This window comes from Eptesicus fuscus, chromosome 3, assembly GCF_027574615.1.
Source record: "Eptesicus fuscus isolate TK198812 chromosome 3, DD_ASM_mEF_20220401, whole genome shotgun sequence".
NCBI classification, from domain to species: domain Eukaryota; kingdom Metazoa; phylum Chordata; class Mammalia; order Chiroptera; family Vespertilionidae; genus Eptesicus; species Eptesicus fuscus.
This window is the reverse complement of record NC_072475.1, coordinates 57947721-57963554: the sequence shown is the minus strand read 5'-3', so window position 1 is coordinate 57963554 and position 15834 is coordinate 57947721. Positions and strand designations below refer to the sequence as shown.

Here is a 15834-nt window from a genome sequence, read left to right as displayed (position 1 = left end):
ATGCAGCAATGCCTTGGCGCTCACTGAGTCTGCCTCTAGAATGCCTCCCTTATGCAAGTGATTGAAATCTGGTGTCATCTCACACCAACCACTAGATGCCCTCGTTTCTGGGTCTCCAATGTAGTGTGGGTCAGCCACTGCCTGAGGCACTCAGCAGGAAAAAGCTTCTGCTCAGCTTGGCTGGGGCGGAGCTACAGGGTGGAGCCTACAACCTTGGCTTCCTGTCAGCCCCGCCCTATGAGGCTCCTGCGTCTGTGTCCCTCTGTATTCCTTGCAAACACCTCTGAGAGAAACGCGCCCTGGAGTTTCGCCCACTGCCAAACAGTCCAGTCCCTCCCCTAATGAATCTGGACTCCCAGATTCTCACCTGGAACTGGGTTTCAGTGTAGTTGGAACTGGGTCTCAGCGCAGTCTGGCGTCCCTGTCTCCTTCCCAGCAGGGCCACCCAGTGGCGCAGGCAAAAGTCCGTCCTCTGCGCACCTTCCAGTGCGCGCGTCTGGAGCCGCCGCTTCTCTGTGCCTCCGCCACCACAGCCCAAATTCATTCCCCCAGCGTGCGCCTGGCTTCCCAGGGTTTCGCCCGGAACTGGGGTTCAGTGCAGTCGGAACTGGGGTTCAGCACGGTCCTGAGCTTATGTCTCCTTCCCGCTAGGGCAGTTCAGTGGCGCAGGCAACAGTCCGTCCTTTGCGCCCCTTCCCGTGCGCGCCTCTGGAGCTCTGCCTTCCCCCGCTCCTCTGTGCCTGCGCCCCACAGCCCAGATCCATTCCCCCAGCCTGCGCCTGGCTTCCCAGGGTTTCGCCCGGAACTGGCGCTCAGTGCAGTCGGAGCCGGCGCTTAGCGCACTCCGGAGCCTTTATCTCCTTCCAGCCAGTGAACACCGGCCAGGCCGTCAGCCGCCCCTTCCTCTCCGGCTCCATCCTCCCCGCAGGCGCGCGTGCTCGTGTCTCCGCCAGTTTCTCCATACCTCAGGCTTTTACGGCTCCCCCGATTGTCCCCGTGGCCTTCTCCTTCCCCCCAGCTGTGGGCATTTCAGTCCGCCAGCTCTCCTGTGGTTCTGGACGATGTCCGTTCTGACCTCTAGTTGTGCCTTTGAAATTGTTGTGCCCGGCTGCAGGTTAGGTGTTTAACCTATGCTGCCATCTTGGTTTCTCCCTATTGAAATCTTTATTACCTTTTGTGAAGAGTCTATCACAACTTCCAGTTATGTCAGAAAAATGGGCCTTTAAAAGGAATAGCAATCATTGGGATTCTCCAGGAATGGTGTCTGAAGATTAGATTAGCATAATAATCCTTCAGTATAACTAAGAAAGGCAGCCATATTTGTGGTGTAGAATGAGAAGGGTCAGTGCCCTTCTTTTGATGACCTAATTTTCACCTCTATCCCTAATTTAACCCCCCTAGCTTTTTTTTCTCCAGAATATAAAGTAATATGTGTACATTGCAGAAAATACACAGAAAGCACAAAAATAAAAATCATAATCCAGCCAAGTAGAGATAACTTTGATTAACATTTTACTATATTATCTTCAATTTTATGCATATTTATTTTTAGTTGATATATTCTTCTATTTTTAATCCTGCCTTTTTTACATAACATAAACACTTGCCCATGTTATTTAAAAGTCTTCATAAACATCAATTTTATTTGCAACGAGATACTCAGAACCATTTCTATACTGTTGGGCCCCTTTCTCCTGCATGAGTTTGAATCTCTGAAAAAGTCCTCTCTCTCTTCTTGGTTTCTCCTTCTGACTCCATAAGCCCTGACAAGACCTAGGATAACAGAGAGGGCCTGGTCAGGGTTGCTGTAACCACAGTTTTTCTGTTTTCTATCAGCTTGAGCCCTAACTTATATAAATGCATTTTGTACATTTCAGATAATGGCAAATATAATCAAGAATTGTTTGATGACTGTAGAACGGCTATCTTTCTCATCAATTACATTTCCCATGATTGGAACAGGAGATCTGGGGTTTCCCAAAGCTGTATTTGTTGAACTAATCCTTTCAGAAGTGTCCAAATTTAGTACCAGTGCGTGGCTGAAAACCTTACAAAAAGTTTACTTTCTGGTACATCTCGATGATGATGAAAGCCATAAGGTATGGTTACATATCTCTTCTGGTCATTCTGGCAAGCTAAGTGCAATCTTTTGTAGATGTGTAAATAACAGCATTTTCTACTTCCTTACCCATAAGTGTTGGTTGCTGATGGGAGTTGTCATGTAGAAGTGTGGTCTTCCCATGAAATAATATAAATCAGCACTGGTATTGAGGAAATTCCTGAATTGAATCATAACCCTTTAATTAAAAAGTCTCTGAAATAAGGAGAATATCTATTGAGAACAATTGTTCCTGTTTGATGTTTGATTCTCCATGTTCCAAAGAATTGGGTTAATATTTCTACAGAGCATTATTGTGGTCAGTAACTGTGTTTCTTTCTATCTAGGCATTTTTAGATAAATTCACTAGATGGTCAAGTGGAAATCCCAACAAGGAGAGGATTCTCATGGTTGGAAATACCCAAGGTCTGGCTGGTCAAGTTGTTCTGCTGGGGCAATATTTCCCTTTGCTTAGTAACTCTTTGGTGTTAGTTGAAGTCCCATAGAAAGAAACAAATTCCCGTGAAGAACAAATCAGTAATGGAGAAAGTGTCAGTGCATTCCAAAGAATAGATCATATTGTTGTGAACGAAATAACTGGTAATGAGGCCAGAATTTCTATGATCCTATATAGTAAAAGGCTAATATGCAAATCGACTGAACGGCAGAACAACTGGTTGCTATGATGTGCACTGACCACCAGGGGGCAGATGCTCAACACAGGAGCTGCCCCCTGGTGGTCAGTGTGCTCCCACAGAAGGAGTGCCACTCAGCCAGAAGCTGGGCTCACGGCTGGCGAGCGCAGCCCGGGCTGAAGGACCCGCCCCCCCCAAGTGCATAAATTTCCTGCACTGAGCCTCTAGTCTTACCTAATAATAGAGAAAGATGTAAATTGACTGTACCTTCGCTATGCCCACAGCCAATCAGAGTAAGTATGCAAATTAACCCAACCAAGATGGTGGTTAATTTGCATACATACCTGGGTCCCGGGAACCTCCTCCGCACCCAGGTCACTCTCAGACGGCCATTGGAGAAAGGGGCTGAGTCTGCGATTGGAGGGGCGGGGTGGGGGGTGGGGGCACTTCCCAAGCCTAAAGCCTGGGGCTTGGGAAGGGGCCTAGCCTGCGACCAAACGCAGACCATCCGGAAGTCAGCGCTGGGTTGCCCAGCTGCAGCCTGTCAACCCAGCACTGACTGCCCAGGTGGCTGAGACCCAGAAAGTGAGTCAGGGTCTGATCTGCAGCCTCAGTGGAAGCTGTTGATCAGTGTACTTACCTCTCTCTTTCTCTCTCTCCCTCTTTCTTTCTGATCTTCACCAGCAGCCAGGCTTTTCTCTCTCTCCCCGCCTCAGAAGGGGCTGCCGTTAAGCCCCGCCTCTTTGATCAGGCCCAGAGATAGGCCTGGAGATGCTGACTGGCATAGGAACCAACCAATCAGAACAAAAGGTGGGTGCTGTGGGGAACCAATGGCTGCCTAGGAGGCGGAGCTTCTGACATTGACTGGCATAGGAACTGACCAATGAGAAACAAGGTGGGTGCTGTAGGGAGCCAATGGCTGCCTAGGAGGCAGAGCTTTTGACGCTGACTGGCATAGGAACTGACCAATCAGAGCCAAAGGTGGGTGCTATGGGGAGCCAACGGCTGTCTAGGAGGTGGGGCTTTTGATGCTGACTGGCATAGGAACCGACCAATCAGAGCCAAAGGTGGGTGCTATGGGGAGCCAATGGCTACCTAGGAGGCAGAGCTTCTGACACTGACTGGCATTGAAACCGACCAATGAGAACCAAATCTGGGTGCTGTGGGGAGCCAATGGCTGTCTAGGAGGCAGAGCTTTTGACAATGACTGGCATAGGAACCAAACAATGAGAACCAAATCTGGGTGCTGTGGGGAGCCAACGGCTGCCTAGGAGGTGAAGCTTTTGATACTGGCATAGGAACGGACCAATCAAAACCAAATTGGCCAGCAGAGGAGGGCAGTTGGGGGCGACATCAGGCCTGCAGGAGAGGGCAGTTAGGGGTGATCAGGTTGGCAGGCATAAGCAGTAAGGGGCAATCAGGCAGGCAGGCAGGTGAGCAGTTAGGAGCCAGTGGTCCCAGATTGTGAGAGGGATGTCTGACTGCCGGTTTAGGCCCGATCCCTGGGATTAGGCAGTAGGACATCCCGCAAGGGGTCCCCAATTGGAAAGGGTGCAGGCTGAGTTGAGGGAATCCACCCTCCATGCACGAATTTCATGCACCAGGCCTCTAGTATGATAATAAAAGATAACTGAAATTTGCATGGCACACTAAACTTTACTGATTGCTTTCATATGTATTATATTATTTAAACTTATACCATGGCCCCATGGGCAGGTGGTTGGTTCTGTTGCCATTGTATAAATGTGGAAACAGAGGTCTAAAAAGTTTATGGCATTAGTAGAAACGGCACATCTAAGTTGTAAAGCCTCAGAGTGTAGAGAGGACAGTCATATGTCAACATGTTAAATGGCATATCACTGTCATTTTCCCAGAACAGCCTTGCTATTGCTATTCCAGTGGGATATGAAGGGAGGAAGAGCTCATGTTGATTAGTGAGCTGTTGTTTAACATGGGACAAATGACCTAGCCACTCTGACCATTTTTCCTTTTTGTAAAATGGTAATAAAAGGATCTCCCAAAGTACAAACTTTCAGTTATAAGATGAATAAATTCTGGAGACTAATGTATAGCATGGGGAATACAGTTAATAATAATGTATCAAATTGTAGGAAGTGGTTATAGGGTTAAGCCTCGGACTGACCTGCTGGCAAAGTCACAAACAAGTCCCAAGTTTGGAAGGGCACAGTCCTCTAAGCATAATTAAGCTTGATCTTGTAACTGCTCCCTAGATCTTTCCTGGGTAGCTAGTGGGCTGTGGGAGGGGAAGCAAGTGCTGCCCAAATAAGTGAAACTTACAACAACATTGTAGATTACCTTGTTTGTCCCTGATTATAAATAAAGCCTCCGCTTTGCTGTCTGAATCTGTTCTGTGGCCTCAGCAAGGCACAGAAAGATCCACCCAGCTCCCAGCTTTATGAATCTATTTCTGCATCTTGTTTTCTTTATTTCTAATATTTCTCAATCCCTGGCCACCTCTATTTAGAACCGGTTCGTTCATCTCTCTTTCTGCGAGGGACGCAGAAAATGGAGATCCCCGCCATGTCTGGCCCCCGCCGCATCAGGCCCCCACATCAAATACTTGAAATTTGCTAAGAGAGTGGATCTCAAGGGTTCTCACCACACACACACACACACACACACACACACACACACACACACCAACTGTGTGAGAATGGGTGTGTTAATCAGCTCAATTGTGGCATCATTTCACAATGAAAACTGACAATACACACCTTAAATATATACAATTTTTGTTTGTCAACCATACATCAATAAAGCTTAAAAAAAAAAGAATCTCCAAGAAATGTCAGCATGAGAGTGCACTTTGCTCTCTCACCTTCTTTCTCTCTCCTGACATCACAGCAACTTTTGCAGACAAATAGATGGTCAAGCAGATGTTTCTGCCTCATCCTATTTAACTGAGAAAATATAGATATTCCTACTGCTACAAAACATTGTTTTCTGATTTCCTTTAAAAAGAACACCCAGCAGCTTAATAGACTAGGAGACATGGTAATGTTTGGATTTATTTCGAGGGGAAAGGAAGAGAGTGGAAACCCTTTATGTTTTTCCTACAAGAGCCAGCTGCTCCTTTATCCATCTTCTTTCTTTTCAGGTATCTTTGGGACTGTCACTTGCCCTTGGCCCACAGTGCATGAAATGAAAATTGGTGCGATTACTTTCCAGGTTGCTAATGGAGATATCACAAAAGAAAGTGCAGATGTTATTGTAAACTCAACAACAAGGATGTTTAACCTGAAATTAGGTACCTCATTTAAATTATATACTTGATTGTAACTATTAATAAAACCAATTTCTGGAAGGGAAATGGTGGCTAATGTTGCCCTGAGTAGACAGAGAGGTGTGTTGTAAATATGCAGGCCCTGGAATCAGAAAGACTTGGCTTTGAATCCAGGCTATGTCACTTACCATCCTGTGGCCTTGGGCAAATCACTCAACCTCTCTGAGCCTGACTTTCTCTGCCGTCAAATGCCTACTCCCAAAGAAGCATAGATGGGGTATAAGTGATGTAAAGATGGGGTGTATCTGATGCATTATATCTAGTGTCAGCTCTCGTCCCCTTCTTAGCTCTGAACTATCAAAATTCCACACTTACAATTTAATCAGCTTTAAGTTCTTCTATTTTTATTTCCCTTTTTATGTTGATAATCACATCTCAACTCCCATAACTGTTCTCCATACTATACTGACCCAAATGAAATTCAACCTCTTTTTCTTAATTTTCCCTAAAATATTTGACCAGCCCCTTTGATATAAAACTTTTGAGCATGCCCTCTCCACATGTCTATTCATTTACAACTTATATACATTACTCATATGCTGATACATCATGTATATTATAAACCACTAATTTTTAAATTAAAAGAGCAAGATAAAACATAGGGTGGCTGGCTGGGTGGGAAGAGATCAACCAAAGAACGTGTATGTATATATATGCATAACCCATTGACATAGACAATAGCATGGTAAAGGCCTGGGGTGGGGGACCAGGGCAAGCTAGAAGGGGCCAATGGGGGAAAAATGGGGACATATGTAATACTTTCAACAATAAAGATTTAACATTTAAAAAATATTTTCTAAGTTGCAAAAATATTATGGAACTTACCATGCAGAAGTGAATCTCTAGAATATCCATTCAAAAATATTTTTTTTATTAATCCTCACCTGAGGATATTTTTCCATTGATCTTTTAGAGAGTGGAAGAGAGAGGGAAAAACAGAGAGAAACATTGATGTGAGAGAAACACATCAATTGGTTGCTTCCTGCGGTTGTTCTAACCAGGGCCTGGGCTGGGGAGGAGCCTGCAACCAAGGTACATCCCTTGACTGGGGCCCTTTGGTCTATAGGCCAACGCTCTATCCACTGAGCCAAACAGGCTAGGGCTCCATTCAATTTTTATAAAACCGTAAAGAACGTTCAATAATTTAAAACATAGTAAATTGAATATATGCATTTATTTTTGCTCCCTCTTGAAACCCTGACAGAGCAACTGTAAAGGAATTAAAAGGGTATAAACCCACAGAGAAAGAGAGTTGGAGGGAAAACAACAGTGAACAGAGATAGCAACATATTTTCAGAAGATGGGAAGCAGCTAGCCAGTGGAGGTAGCTGACAGAATGGAGAAAACAGTACCTGCAGGAGAGAACAACAGCTCCTAGAAACACAGGAGCTGGAGGCAGCAGGAACCTGGGAAGGCAGGGGGTAAAAAGAGGTGAAAATGGAATTGGATGGAATTCTGAATCAGTAGCACTGAGACCTTTGATGCTATCCCCCATCCTGTGCAGCAGTAACTTCCCTTGCTCTTTCTTAGCCAGAGATGGGAGGTGTAATTTTTTTAGAGACACTGAGCCAGAGAGCTTCCCGGACACTGGCAACAGGTGAGATGAGGATGGGGAGCTAGACTGAAAACAGGGTTTCAGTGAGGTGTCTGTAATGAACAGTGAGTGCCCAGCCTCTATCCCTGTGGGGCTCTCTGAGCAGCAGATGGGCTTATGCCCCCTAGACAGGGGATGGGAGTATCCTTTGGGGGTGAACCTGATCATCCTAAAGTCCAGTAGTTACTGCCTGCTCACCTTACACTGAAGCCTATCAGTCAGCAAGCCTCCTGCACATGGAGCTTCCAAAATCACTCTTACATATGAATGGGGTGACAAATATCATCTATTTGAGAAAAAGCTCCACCATTGCAAAGTCAGAGACCAAAACAAACAAACTGAAAAAAAGGAGATTTTTAAAAAGAGACAATTCATAATCAAGTAGATATGGGTACATAGGTAGGTAGGTAGGTAGGTAGGTAGATAGATAGATAGATAGATAGATAATAGATCAATAGATCTTCATGATGATGAAATAACTAACATTTATTCAGTACTTTCTGTGTGCCAGATTCTGTGCTAAGTAATTCTCATCCATTATCTCTTTCAATGTCCAACAGCCCTGTAGGAAAAGTACTATGCCAGCCTTTGTGTAACAGGTGAGGAACTGAGTAGTCACATGTTAGCTAGTAAGTGGTGGAGTCAACTCCAACCCAGTGTGTCAAAATGCAAAGTCCATGTTTTCAACCACTGAACCCAGTTGTCCTTAGACGTGACCAATGTGGTGAGGCTGCAGCCTTGATCGGAAGATTCTTTGGACTGAAGCCAGCCAACTATCTGTCTAATTGCGAAAAACCCAGCCAAACAAAATTAAATAACAAAATCAAAGAAGTTAAGTAAATTGCTCAGGGTTATTATAGTTTTGAGATCCATGCTTCTCATTCGTATCAGAACTTTTATTTTTATATTTTTATTCAATTTTGTAAAACAGTAAGCACGGAATGCAAAAAAACAAAACTTAAATAACTGCAGAAATATCCCAGTACAAATAGAGATGGTAAAGCTGCAGACACTGGAGACTTTCAGCTATTGGGCAGTGCCCTCATCCTGTGGATCAGATTGTTTATTCATCTGCCATTGAATGAAGGCAGCTATAGAAAGGTGATTTTCTAAGGAGGGGGACGTCAATGGATTATGCAAAGGGTGAGCTGAATAAAAGCCTAATGTACAAAAGCCATAACCACTTATTGAATTTTAACAGATGCTTTATATCATTAATATGTCTTCTGTAGGGGTGTCAAAAGCGATTTTAGAAGGTGCTGGACCAGCTGTGGAGGATGAATGCGCTGTACTAGGTATGATGTCATGTTGCTTTTGCCTACAACCTATTGAAAATTAAAGGGCTGAGACTACTGTGAGAGGATCCATGGGTGGAGTAAGTGGTGAGCGCTTTGGAAGAAGGTGGGCTCACTGGGAGAGGAGACAGGTGCTATATGATGGAGTGGCTGTGGGGAAGAGGTCCTCCCTCCCACCATCCCACCTGTCTCTTCCTGAAAATTAGAAAGAACCCAGGCCTGGGACCTGATAATCCAGGCTCCACCTTCTACTCAGCGATCCTCCCTGAGCTTTGCTTCTCTTCTTTCACCCAAAGACAGTTCTACTGATGAGGAGTATGACAATGGCTGTCCCACATGTGGTTGTGAGGATGAGAAGGAAAAATGAATGTAAAGAAAGTTTTGTAAGCTGTAAAGTGCTGTATAAATGACCTTTTACTTTCCCCAGTCTTGTTCTACTTCACATAGCACAGCTGTACCTGAGTTTTACTCCTTTTATGAATAAATAAGGGAGCCTGTGTGGGTCTGAGGGGTTTTGTGACACCAACCAATTCTCCACTTCTGACACTACCTACCTGAGTTAGTACCAGATTCCACAAGTTAAAGGTCTCACTCTCACAAGATTGCCCCCCCGCCCCCCCCCCCCCCCGCCGCTTCAAATGCCAGTTTTAAGTCTCAGAGGCCACTTGTACTTCTGACTGGCTGGCTATAAATTCAGAGGTTCCAAATAACCCCTTCTCAGGTTCAACAATTTACTAGAATAATTCATAGAACTCTGTAAAAACACTTTTGTTACCTTTCCCAGTTTATTATAAAGGGTACAACTCAGGAACAGCCAAGTGAAAGAAATGTGTCAAATGACAAAACTAAAACAATTTAATAACGAGTGTGAGGTCCTTTATTTAAGAAAACAACCCATGGAGGGGAGTGCAGTGCCTTACAAGTGTGGAGCACTCTTCCTGAGGGACTGTGGGCAAGAGCGAATTTTTTAGAGGATTGGAAGTGGGACCGTGGAAACAGTGTGTGATTGCCTGGGGTTGTATATTGGACTTTAGTTAGAAAGATCAGGGAACAAGGAAATAAATATAGTGCTTAGAGTTGGTTCAGTGTTGGTGTTTGGGGATTGGCTGACTGTATATACTACATTTCTGGCCAAGTGGAGCATTTACAGGAAAAGGAAGGTTTGGTTTGAGAGTTCAGTTTGCTTGTGTGGCACACCAGGCAGGAGTGCACCTAAAATTTTATGCCAGCAAAGGACAGGGTATGGGGAAAGAGGCACAGAGCTCCCATGCCCTTTCTAGGTGCACCACCCTACCTGTACCTAGAGGTACTTACCAACCAGGAAGCTCCTGAACTCTGTTGTTTAAGGGTTTTTATGGAGTTGTCACTATGCGGGCATGATTGATTAAACCATCGGATTTGTGACTGAGCTCAATCTCTAGCCCCTCTCCAGTCCCTAGAGGTCAGGGGGCTGGGCTGAGAGTTCCAATCCTGGAAAGATGGCTTGATCTTTCGGGAGCTATCTAGCTCCACCCCTCAGCCTCCAGGAGTCATCTCATCTATATCTATAAAAGCCCAAGCAACCATCGCAACTGAAACAACCTAACGGACAACCAAACAGGCTGTGTGGGGTGACCAGGCCAACAGGGGGGTTAGTGAGGGACGACCAAACAACTGAGCAACAGGCTGCGTGGGGCGAACAGGCTGGCAGGGGGAGCAGTTGGGGGTGACCAGGCTGGCAGAGGGGGGCAGTTAGGGGCAATCAGGTCAGCACAGGGGGGCAGGTAGGAGTGACCAGGCCGGGGGGGCAGTTAGGGGCAACCAGGCCAGGGGGGGACAGTTGAGGGTGATCAGGCCAGCAGTCAGAGGCAGTTAGGGGTGATCAGGCTGGTAGGAGGGGCAGTTAGGGGCGACCAGGCTGGCAGGGGGGGCAGTGAGGGGTGATCAGGCCAGCAGGCAGAGGTGGTTAGGGGTGATCAGGCTGGCAGGGGGGGGCAGTTAGGGGCAATCAGGCAGGCAGGCAGGTGAGCGGTTAGGAGCCAGCGTTCCAGGATTGTGAGAGGGATGTCCAACTGCGGGTTTAGGCCCGATCCCAGGGATCAGTCCTAAACCCACAGCCAAACATCCCCCAAGGGGTCCCAGATTGGAGAGGGTGCAGGCTGGGCTGAGGGAACCCTCCCCCTCCCATGCACGAATTTCGTGCACTGGGCCTCTAGTTAATGTATAAAAAGATACTCTTGTCACTCAGGGGATTTGAAGGGTTCCAGGTACTCTGAACCAAAAGCCAGGAATGAAATATTTATTTTTTATTATAGCATGGTGAAGAAACTGTAAGAGTGCGCATAAACTGTTCATCCTTCAAAACCAGGACTGAACCTTGCAGAGTAGACAGTCAGCTCTGAGTGTGATTTGGAGAAGTCACATGTTTGACAACACATTCCCACAACTGACCTATTGTCATGCCTGAAACTCCCACCTTAATAGCTCTCCTCTGATTAAGACATTTTCTCTGAAGTGAATAAATTCCCGGAGAGAGATCAGAGGCTGGTAATACTGGTCCCGAAATGAGGACATCAGCAGGGATTTATTTGTGTGCTGCAAGAGCTAGCTGTACCTTGGAAAGCAGAAGCAGAGCATGCAGCTGGCCTGACAGCTGTAAAAGTCTTAGGATGATACCTGGGAGAGGAGAGCAGGTAGACATCTGAGGGGCAGCAGGGAGTGCCTGCGCGATGGAAGCTCACCAGGAGGGTGGGGTGGGGTGGGCAGGGACCAGTTCTCCTCCTCCTGCATTTTCCTGGAGCCTTGCTTTGCTCAGAGAACAAAAAGGGGGTGCCTTAAAACAAGCCCTGATAATTTCCACGTGCTCAAGAGCCCTATGGGTTCTGAGGGAGGGGAAGTCTTCATGCTTTCACACCTCCACACCACACAATACATTACTTTCACCTCCTTGAAAAGTGAATCTGGCTGAATGAGGTATAAATGACTCTCCTGGACAGTAGAGAGGGAGTTGAGAGCTCTGGACACTGACTGCTTAGGTTCAAATCCTGGGCAGTCTTCGGCGGCTGACCTTAACCACCTGTGCTTCTGTTTAATTTGTGAAATAGAGAAAACAGAACCTACGTCACAGGCTTGCTTTGAGGAGTGAGTGAATTAACGCAGGTGCAAAATATTCAATAATGAATAACCTGGATTGTAAAGGAAATGAGCCTGTCACAGTCCCAGAGAGTGAAACCAGCTCGATCGAGGGAGGTTGCACTTGGTCATGAATCTTCAGGGCTTTTTCCTTTGTCAGGTATTTTCATTTCTCAAAAATCAGCGTTGCTTCCCGTAACTAATGCACTGTGTGTGTTTCCTTTCCTTTTTTCTTTCCCAGCGACACAGCCTCACAGAGATTTTATAGTTACGCAAGGTGGATTCCTATCGTGCAATATAATAATTCATGTCCTTGGAGAAAATGATGTCAGGAAATCAGTTTCCAGTGTTCTAGAAGAGTGTGAACAGAGGAAGTACACATCTATTGCCCTTCCTGCCATTGGAACAGGTTTGCAGCCTCTCATCGCCCAAAGATTCAGAATAACCCAGATTCCTTTAGACCCGTGGTCGGCAAACTGTGGCTCGCGAGTCACATGCGGCTCTTTGGCCCCTTGAGTGCGGCTCTTCCACAAAATACCACGGCCTGGGCGAGTCTATTTTGAAGAAGTGGCGTTAGAAGAAGTTTAAGTTTAAAAAATTTGGCTCTCAAAAGAAATTTCAGTCGTTGTACTGTTGATATTTGGCTCTGTTGACTAATGAGTTTGCCAACCACTGCTTTAGACAACCTCACTTTTAATAAAACTCAATGCTGAGTCCAGAAAGTGATAGTGAGGTAAATCAGAAAGTGGGCAGGCAACCTCTCAGACCCTTCTAGGGCCATCTGTGGGTCCTGTGCCTCTTTTATCCATCTTTTTCTTTATTTTAGGTTTCCTAAGTATCTTTCCATGTTTTGCCCTTAATGTCACGGTTTTCTCACTGTTCATTTTTTTTCCCCCTTTGGGGGACTCATTTGTTCTCATTACACTAGTATCAATGACCCATTTCAGCACTGACTCCCAAATCAGCATTTCTAGCCTTCTCCAGAATCTCCTCAGGGAGATTTCTCTGTCACCAGAAACATGATGATATTACAATCCAAACTCATCATCATCTCTAGAGTTGTCTTATTTTCTAGTTTCCTCCTTCGGAGTTGCCATGAACTCCCAGCTGACCTGCCATGCTTGCTTCTTTGTGTCCCAGACCCCTGTAGTCAGCAGGTCCTATTAAATCTTCTTCCAGAGGGTAGTTCAGTTTCAGCCTTCTTTTTCGTTTCCAAACCCATAAGATCACTCCCAACTGGTTTACTGCCGTGCTTCCCAATTGGGTCCTCATTTATGGAGTCATTAGATTGAAATGCTGTTACTCAGGCCCTGTGCAAGGCACTCGGCATAAAACCACGAGTAAGATACAGTCTCTATCCCTAACCAACAAGCTCAGATTCATCCTGCTCACAGTTTCTAGGAACACTTTCCTCACCATCTCTATCATATCATACAATCATTTGCTCCTAGTTGAAGATGATGTTAATAGCTCACTCCCTGATTCATTCACACCCAATTGCACATGCTTTTATTTTTATTTTTTTTAAATTCTTTATTGATTAAGGTATCACATATTTGTCCTCATCCCCCCATTCCCAGCCCACACCCCTCCCCACACATGACCCCACCCCCCTGTTGTCCTTAACCGCTGGTTAGGCTCATATGCTTGCACACAAGTCCTTTGGTTGATCTCTGCACATGCTTTTAAAGAAGCCCTGAGAGAGGCCCTGATGATGCCTTCACATGGTTATATGATTTAGTAAAACTTCTAACGTGAGATCACCACGGGCTAAGACCATTGTTACTTCCTACTTTGAGTTCTCAGTTTTCCCTGGGCACTGGGTGTTGGAGTGGCTACAAGCATTTTTGGAAAACAGCTAAAAAAGTTGACTTAGGAATACATTTTCAGCATTTAAAAATTTATACTTGGTTGTGATTTCTTTTCTGATTCTAAATATTCACTTTTATCATAATTTTCTGTTTGTAATTTTATGTTCTTCTTCTGAGATGTATACATTTCAGAATGTGGACCCAGCCTTGACTATTAGTTTCCCCATTGATAGATAAGAACTTAAAGTATTAAAGCACAAGATCACACAGCTAGAAGGCAACATAACTAAGTTCAAACCTAGGCAGCTTAGCCTGTACATTTCAACTATTCCTTTTTTTTTTTTTTACATTACCTTTTATTTTATTTTTACCACTATGCTCTTAATTACTATAGTCTTAGCAACATATTCTTTTACTTTTTTTTTTTTTACAGAGAGGAAGGGAGAGGGATAGAGAGTTAGAAACATCCATCAGCTGCCTCCTGCACACCCCCCACTGGGGATGTGCCTGCAACCAAGGCACATGCCCTAGACCGGAATCGAACCCGGGACCCCTCAGTCCGCAGGCCGACGCTCTCTCCACTGAGCCAAACCGGTTTGGGCTTAGCAACATATTCTTATCTCTAATATCTATTATCTTCTATTATCACTCCAATTTTATAGCTGAGTAAACTGAAGTTTAGAGGTGTTGTGGGCTGAGTTGTGTCTCCCAAAATTCATCTATTGAAGCCTTAATTCCTACTTCAGAATGTGACTGTATTTGGAGATACAGCCTTCTAAGAGGTAATTAAGTTAAAATGAGGTTATTAGAGTGGTCCCTAATCCAATATAACTGGTGTCTTTGTTAGAAAAGGACATTGATAGCTACAGAAGGAAGGCCAGGTGGAGACAGCCAGAAGATGGCCATCCACTAGCCTAGAAGGGAGGCCTTAGAAGAAATGAATCTTTCCAACACATTGATCTCAGACTTTTAGCCTCCAGAATTTTAAGAAAATAAATGTCTTTTGCTTAAGCCCCTAGTCCATGGCACTTTGTTATGGCAGCCCTAGCAAACTAATATGTGGGATCAAATGACTTATCTAAGATCACACAGTTAATCAGTGGAGAGCCAGGACATAAACCCAGATCTTCTGCATCCAAATAGCATGTTCTTTTCTCTGCACTTCTAATGCCCTTCAGCTAAAACCACTAGGAGTACACACTATGACTATGGGGAACTATGCAGCATCTCAGCAAGAGGTTGTGAAAAGGACTTGAACAAGAACAGACCCGGAGACAGGGAAGCATTGATCAGACTGTCGGACCTCAGAGGGAAGGTAGGGGAGGGTGGGGATAAGGGGGAGAGATCAACCAAAGGACTTGTGTGCATGCATATGAGCCTAACCAGTGGTCACGGACAACAGGGGGTTGGGGGCATGTGTGGGGAGGGGTTTGGGATGGGAATGGGGGGGATGAGGACAAATATGTGATACCTTAATCAATAAAAAAAGTAATTAAAGCTTTAATAATGCAAAAAAAAAAAGGACTTGTTAATAGATTTGAGCTTGTGCTAGGTGACTTCATGGCAGTCACAAGTAAGTAGGGCTTTGCTTGGGATTGGATGCTTTCAGGAAATGGATGTAATTCTATGATTGGGTATATTATCTGGAAGAAGAAAAGAGTGTAGCTAAAGATGTGATTGGTAATGAAGAATGATTGTTCATATTAGTCAAGATGGGGGTGTTGAGCCATTTATATGGTTTGGATAGTGTTCATATTTTTGTCTGTGGTCAGATATGACTATGCAAGGTTCTCCTTTTGGCTTAATTCATCATGGTTATGGAGTGGTTACATTCGATGATGCTCTGTGAAATAATTGGTGTTCAGCTGGAGAACACCAAGACCCAGCTATGAGTGCCAGATCAGTTTCTGGCTGTCGGGTGTTGCTTTTCTCTTTCTCAGCATCAAGAACTGCATTTGCCAAGTCTGACCACATGACCAACACCAG

At 45.1% G+C, this 15834-nt stretch overlaps 1 protein-coding gene across 1 annotated transcript in view; it reads left to right on the top strand.

The window, feature by feature from the left end:
- LOC103290802 (protein mono-ADP-ribosyltransferase PARP15) overlaps window positions 1-15834 on the top strand; it is a 48929-nt gene that overhangs the window by 22534 nt on the left and 10561 nt on the right. The window contains exons 4-9 of the mRNA XM_054713922.1: window positions 1878-2099; window positions 2446-2524; window positions 3418-3543; window positions 5852-6001; window positions 8864-8926; window positions 12279-12446. Of these exons, the coding sequence (XP_054569897.1) occupies window positions 1878-2099; window positions 2446-2524; window positions 3418-3543; window positions 5852-6001; window positions 8864-8926; window positions 12279-12446 (808 nt within the window). The remainder of the gene's footprint in view (window positions 1-1877; window positions 2100-2445; window positions 2525-3417; window positions 3544-5851; window positions 6002-8863; window positions 8927-12278; window positions 12447-15834) is intronic.